Consider the following 7,153-nt stretch of genomic DNA (forward strand, 5'->3'; position numbering starts at 1 on the left):
AGGCTGAGGGACCTGGGGTTCAGTCTGGAGAAGAGGAGGCTGAGGGAGACCTCATTGCTCTCTACAGCTCCCTGAGAGGAGGCTGGAGCCAGGTGGGGGTTGGGCTCTGCTCCCTAGTCTCAGGTGATAGAAGGAGAGGAAATGGCCTGGAATTGTGCCAGGGGAGGGTTAGGTTGAACATCAGGAAGAATTTCTTCACTGCAAGAGTGGTCAGGGATTGGCACAGGCTGCCCAGGGAGGTGGTGGAGTCCCCATCCCTGGAGGTTTTCAAGAAAGCTGTGGCCATGGCAGCTGGGGTCTTGGGTTAGTGCCCATGGTGGGGTTAGGCTGGCAGCTGGAGCTGCTCTTAGAGCTCTTTTCCAACCCAAACAATTCCATGAGTCCATGAATGCTGCCCTGTGCTGGGCAAACCTGGCTACAGACACAAACCCTGTGGAGGTTCCACCCTGCAGAAGCACTGGGGAGAAGAAGAAGACTGGAAGGAAGGACAAGGGTGGAAGGAAGGATAGGGATGGAAGGAAGGACAGGGGTGGAAGGAAGGACAGGGGTGGAAGGAAGGATAGGGATGGAAGGAAGGACAGGGGTGGAAGGAAGGACAGGGATGGAAGGAAGGACAGGGGTGGAAGGAAGGACAGGGGTGGAAGGAAGGATAGGAGTTGAAGGAAGGACAGGGGTGGAAGGAAGGACAGGGGTGGAAGGAAGGACAGGGGTGGAAGGAATAAGAGGGTTGGAAGCAAGATGCTTTTCTGGGCTTGTCTTAAAGGAAAAAAAAAAAAAAAGAAAAAGCAAAACCATCCTCCATTGCTCCTTATTCTGTTTTTAAGGAGAGAAGACTCTCTGCTATTTTAATGGCCAGAGAGATTTACAGTCCCAGGGATGCCTGTGCACTTAAAAAGAAAGCTGTGGGGCCAGAGGATGGCTGCAGAAATCAATACAACCTCCCTCTTCTGTACTGCTGCTCCTTCAGGAGCTGGTGTAAAAAGGCAATGCCCTCGCTGCAGGTGAAGAGGGAAATGTGTGGGATCAATTCTGGAGCCAGGCTTGGATGAGTCAATGCTGAATAAACTTTGGTTGGAAGCTCTTTACGAGGAGAACAGAGGAGAAAACAGAGCTGCTGAGAGAGAAACTTTTCTTTTCCCACTCTGGCTGCTTTTTAATGCTGTTGGGTTTGGATTTTTTGTTGTTTTGTTTTTTTTTTTTTCTCCTCCTGCTGTGGCAGTCTTTTAAGACTGGAGAAGCTTTGGGCTTGGTTTGATTTGTGTCAGCTTAGGTCAGGAGTGTTGTAGCACATCAAAAACTTCAATGGTAAGGTGGTGGCTGGCTTCAGCCCCTCCAAACCCCACAGCAGGATGGGGAGAAGGGCAGGGAGGTGTTGGGGGGGAGTCTCCCACACCCAAACCCCTCACCAAACCCTTCCAAGGAGCCCTCATCCCATCTTCCCTGGAAAGGGGCTAAGGCAAGGGCTGCACCCAGCATGGAGGGGGTTAAGGAGCTACTGCACCCCTCCCAGGAGCTTCTAAGGAGCCCAGTGAGGGATTTCTGCACCTAGGAAATTGCCCCCACCTTGGGCCAGTGCTTTAAAAGCATCTGGGGAGGGGGGGTGAGCTGATCTTTGGAGGGGAGATCATCAAGTCCAACCATACCCTAACATCTCCTGAACACAGCTCTTTGACCACAGCCCTCAGCTCCTCATCCAAAGGAGCTTTCAAACTTCTCCAGGGATGGTGATGGTGGTTAAAAGCCCTTTGGGTATCTGTTTGGTTGCCCAAGTTGACCCATGGAGACTTCCTCTTCCCATCCCTTGCATCTCTGGCTCTGCTGAGGGGAAAGCCTCTGGTCCATGGTGGCCCTGGGCAGGGCATCTGTGGGTTGATCACACCCAAAGCCTCCGGGCTGGGAGGGCACAGCCAATGCTGTGGGTACAAAACACAGACCCTGCAGGCTGGGCAGGGTGCTGGGGGGTCCCCACACATGGGGCTTGGTCTCTCTGATGCTTGTTCACCACTTGCATGAAGTCTCCTCTAACCCAGGTGGCTATCTGGCCTCTTTCAGGAATGACCTCGAGGAGGAAGCCCACGAGATGCAGCCAAGTGCCAAAATGAATCACCTGGGGAGGAAGAGAAAGCAAAGCTCTGCCTGAAGGCACCTGGCCAGGGTGTGATGTGCTCTCTGGGGTGGGGGCCAAGCAGGACCACTGGCAGCAGGGACTGACCGGTGCCAGGAGCCCGCATGGAGCATCTTGCCCCCTGGCTGCTGTGCCCACCTGGCTGCCACCACGGTCCCTGCTCCGGATGCGTCCTGTGAACCTCTGCTGCCCAGGAGGAAGCTGGAGCCACCAGCCCAAGATGAGACACTTCCAGCCCAGCTGGCTCCTGCTCTGCGTGGTGGCCGCCGCCGCTGCCATCCCCATTGTGCCCTGGAAGGTCAAATGCCCTCTGCAGTGCTCCTGCCAGATCCGGCCCTGGTACACTCCCCGCTCCGTCTACAGGGAGGCTGCCACCGTGGACTGCAATGACCTCTTCCTCTCCACCGTGCCAGAAGACCTCCCAGAGGGGACCCAGACCCTGCTCCTGCAGAGCAACAACATCGGCAGGCTGGAGCAGAGCGAGCTGAGCCACCTGCGGAACCTCTCAGAGCTGGACCTGTCGCAGAACAGCTTCTCCGACGTCTGGGACTTGGGGCTGAGGAGCATGCCCCAGCTGCTCAGCCTGCACCTGGAGGAGAATCAGCTCTCTGAGCTGCCTGATGGCAGCTTCCCGGGGCTGGGCAGCCTGCAGGAGCTCTACCTGAACCACAACCAGCTGCGCAGGATCGCTCCCCGCGCCTTCGCCGGCCTCGGCAGCCTCCTGCGCCTCCACCTCAACTCCAACCAGCTGAGGACGGTGGACAGCCGCTGGTTCCAGATGCTGCCCAGCCTGGAGATCCTCATGATCGGAGGCAACAGGGTGGATGCCATCCTGGACATGAATTTCAGGCCCCTGTCGAACCTGAGGAGTTTGGTTCTGGCTGGGATGAACCTGAGGGAGATCTCTGCTTACGCGCTGGAGGGGCTGAGGAGCCTGGAGAGCCTCTCCTTCTACGACAACAAGCTGGTGGAGGTCCCCAAGCAGGCCCTGCAGCAGGTCCCCGGCCTCAAGTTCCTGGACCTGAACAAAAACCCCTTGCAGAGGGTCAAGCAGAGCGACTTCACCAACATGCTGCACCTGAAGGAGCTGGGGCTGAACAACATGGAGGAGCTGGTGTCCATCGACCAGTTCGCCCTGCTCAACCTCCCCGAGCTGACCAAGCTGGACGTGACCAACAACCCCAAGCTGTCCTTCATCCACCCCAACGCTTTCCACCGCCTGCCCCGGCTGGAGACGCTGATGCTCAACAACAACGCCCTAAGTGCCTTGCACGAGCAGACGGTGGAGGCTCTGCCCGGGCTGCAGGAGATCAGCATCCACGGCAACCCCATCCGCTGCGACTGCGTCCTGCGCTGGGTGGGGGGCGGCCGGCGCCGCGTCCGCTTCATCGAGCCCCAGTCCACCCTCTGCGCCGAGCCGCCGGACCTGCGGCGCAGGCACCTCCGGGAGGTGCCGTTCCGGGAGATGACAGACAGCTGCCTGCCTCTCATCTCCGCCCAGAGCTTCCCCTCCCGTCTGGAGGTGGCGGACGGGGCGGACGTCTCCCTGCACTGCAGGGCGCTGGCCGAGCCCCAGCCGGAGATCTACTGGGTGAGCCCCGCCGGGGAGAAGCTGCTGCCCTACGCAGAAGAGGGCTCCTACAAGGTGCACCCCGAGGGGACGCTGGAGATCCGGGGGGTGTCTGCCGGGCAGGCAGGGCTCTACACCTGTGTGGCTCACAACCTGCTGGGGGCAGACACCAAGAGCGTCAGCCTGAGGGTCAACCACTCCTTCCCGCTCAGCGAGGACAGCCTGGAGCTGGTGGTGGTGGACGTCCAGCCCTACCATATCCTGGTGGCTTGGAAGCCACATCTCAACACCGTCTCCTCCAACCTCACCTGGTCCAGCTTCTTGCTTGGCTCCACCTTGGAGGCCACCAACGTGGCCAGGCTGCCCAGGGGGACCCACACGTACAACGTCACCAGGCTGCACCCTGGCACGGAGTACTGGGCCTGCCTCCACCTGACCTTTGTAGACTTGCAGGCCAAGGTGGCTTGTGTGAGCACCAGGACTAAAGAGGCTGCTCCCCACTACCGGCTCCTGGAGAGCAGGCAGAGCCTCCTGACCCTGCTGGGCCTCTGCCTCCTGCTCCTTGCTGCCAGCCTCCTGGCTCGCTACGGCACCAGGGCAGAGCCTGGCAGGGAGCTGCCGGGGGGTGGCACAGCCCTGAGGGTGATCTACCCACCCCTCACCCAGCTCTGGGCTCGGGGACAGCCTGGAGGGCAGCTCCTGGCTGTGGAGGTGCAAGCAGCACCCCCGGACTGCTGAGGGGGCTGAGTGTGGGGTGGGGGGGGTGTGGAGTGGGGTGGTTTGGGGGTGGGGAGGGAGAAACTATTTTTTACCAAATACAAAACAAAACAAAAGAAAACCCCCAACGACCCTAAACTACAAAACTGAACACACACAAAGGAAAAATTAAAAAAAAAAACACCAAAAGGTGAAGGAATTTGATGGACTTGGCCAAGAGTCGAAGAGATGTGGCAGATGGAGAGGAGCAGAGTTGGCCCTGGGGCTTGAGGAGCCCTCTCTGTGGTCCTGGCAGGGTCTGGATCCATGTGGAGGGTCTGGATCTGGGCATGGCTCCCACAAAAGCAGCCCCTGGGCAGCCCAGCCAAGGGGCACAATGCCCTGAGTGGTCCAAGAGCCATATAAAGATGATCAGCAGCTCACCCCTTCCCCACGTTCCCCTGGCACCATCAGACACCTCAACAGTGTCACCTCCTGTGCTGGGCAGTCCCTGGCTTGGAAATACAAAGGAAAGCAAACAAACAAAAACCTTTCCCTATTTTGGTTCTTTTTTTGGGGTGTTTTGGTTTTTTTTTTTCCTCTTTTGAGCACTCAATCAGCCCCAAACCCACCCCCACCTTCCCTGCACCTTCCTCCTGCCCCATTGTTTGTTAACTGCTGTTGGCTGGAGGGAAGCAGAGAGGAAAGGGAAAATTTGAGTTAAAATTGGGTAAAAGAAAAAAAAAAAAGAAATTTGGGTTAAAAATGGTTAAAGAATGGAAATGGTGAAGTCTCTTAAGGGACATCCCTGTGGGGCTCACTGCCTGCCTTCTGCGGGGGCTGGATGCATCCTGGGTGCTGCAAAGATCATCCCAAAGCTATTTTGCAAAGGCAAAAAAAAAAAAAAAGAGGAAAGATGGGAAGCAGGGAGGGTTTGTGAGTTTGTATTGAAAAAAGAAGATGGGGAGTGGGAAAAGAGGAGGGAAAAGGGGAGGAAAAAAGAAACAAGGGGGGGGGGAAGGGGAGGGAAAAAAAGAAGAGGGGAAAAAGGAGGATGAAAAAAACAGGAGGGGGAAAACAAACAGGAGGGGAAAACAAACAGGAGGAGGGGGAAAACAGGAGGAGGGGGAAAACAGGAGGAGGGGGAAAACAGGAGGAGGGGGAAAACAGGAGGAGGGGGAAAAAGGAGGAGGGGGAAAAAGGAGGAGGGGAAAAAAGGAGGAGGGGGAAAAAAGGAGGAGGGGGAAAAAAGGAGGAGGGGGGAAAAGGAGGAGGGGGAAAAAAGGAGGAGGGGGAAAAAAGGAGGAGGGGGAAAACAGGAGGAGGAGGAAAAAAGGAGGAGGGGGAAAAAAGGAGGAGGGGGAAAAAAGGAGGAGGGGGAAAAAAGGAGGAGGGGGAAAAAAGGAGGAGGGGGAAAAAAGGAGGAGGGGGGAAAAAAGGAGGAGGGGGAAAACAGGAGGAGGGGAAAAAAAGGAGGAGGGGGAAAAAAGAGGAAGGGGGGAAAAGGAGGAGGGGAAAAAGAAGGAAAGGGAAGTGAAAGCTCCAACATTTTGTTGAGTTAGAGTTGTGATCCTCTCTGACTGGTTGGCTCTGGAGCCCTGGTCCTCTGCTTTCTGCACAGTGAGGGAACTGAAATGCAAAATCTGTTCCCCGTGGTTTGGTTAATTTTGAGTGGAAATAGCTGCTGAGAAGTCATCCCCCCCATGAGCAACACCTCCCTGATTTAATCCTGCTCATCCCAAGGACGTGCACAGGCTGAGCCCCAGCCAACCAGGTACCATCTGCACCTCCCCACCCCCTCCATGCTCCCTGCAAAAGAAAAACCACCAGCAGCTGCCAAACAGAGCAAGGACCAAGTCCCTTAAGGGCTGGAAATCTGCAGGTGTAGAGAAAAAAGCTTCTTTGATCACTGCTGTTGTGGCTGCTGCCTCCACGCTGGGCTGGGAGGTGAGGGTTCAGCTGCTGCCTGAGCTGTCTGCTCACATCTCCAAGGGATGCTGGCAAAGCAGAGATTAAAATGCAAGATAGAGCCAATTAATTTGATTTCCTTTGAAAGCAGAGGGATCTGAGGAGCTCTGTGTGGTGCATTCAGAGAGGCACCAGCACTGCAGGACTGGTTGCCTCTGCACCCAGCGTCCCCCAGGCTCCCCACTAAGCTTGGTGGCTAAATCCCCACCACCAGCCCCCAAAGCAGGAGCTTTGTCCTCTCTCTCTCTTGCTCTGAGGACATCAGCTGGGAGCAGTGCAGGTGCCTCAGACACTCGTTGCTGTTCTTCACTCTCAAAGAGTGAGCAGCTTGGCCTGGGCAGGGATGTGCCAGGAGTCATTCCCTGCACCCAAGCCTGGATGGGGCACAGGGAGTTGGAGCAGCTGTGGGCAGGTCCTCCCCAGCACTGTCCCCTGTCACCCAGGGGTGTAAGGACCCAACACAGAATGGTTTGGGTTAGAAAAGTCCTTTAAGAGCATCCAGCCCAATCATTCTCTGACTCTACCAAGCCTGGGGCTAAACCCTGGCTCTCAGCACCACATCTCTGTGGCTTTTAAACACCTCCAGGGATGGGGATTCAGCCACCTCCCTGGGCAGCCTGTGCCAGGCTTTGAGAACCCTTTCAGGGAAGAATTTTCTTCTCATATCCAACCTAAACCTCCCCTGGTGCAACCTGAGGCCATTTCCTCCCATCCTGTCACTTGTTCGTGGGGAGCAGAGCCCAACCCCCACCTGGCTCCAGCCTCCTCTCAGGGAGCTGTAGAGAGCAGTGAGG

The 7,153-nt window shown here is 56.6% G+C and overlaps 1 protein-coding gene across 1 annotated transcript; it reads left to right on the forward strand.

The window, feature by feature from the left end:
• The first annotated feature begins 2,345 nt into the window (after positions 1–2,345).
• On the forward strand, positions 2,346–4,433 carry LRRN2 (leucine rich repeat neuronal 2). The gene has a single exon (XM_054395896.1). It carries the CDS (start codon positions 2,346–2,348, stop codon positions 4,431–4,433), a length of 2,088 nt encoding a protein of 695 aa, XP_054251871.1.
• The last annotated feature ends 2,720 nt before the right edge of the window (positions 4,434–7,153 follow it).

Source organism: Indicator indicator, chromosome 35, assembly GCF_027791375.1.
Source record: "Indicator indicator isolate 239-I01 chromosome 35, UM_Iind_1.1, whole genome shotgun sequence".
Classification (NCBI taxonomy): Eukaryota; Metazoa; Chordata; class Aves; order Piciformes; family Indicatoridae; genus Indicator; species Indicator indicator.

Coding starts and splice junctions, on each gene's coding strand:
- LRRN2 (XM_054395896.1), top strand. CDS start 2,346: ATGAGACACTTCCAGCCCAGCTGGCTCCTGCTCTGCGTGGTGGCCGCC.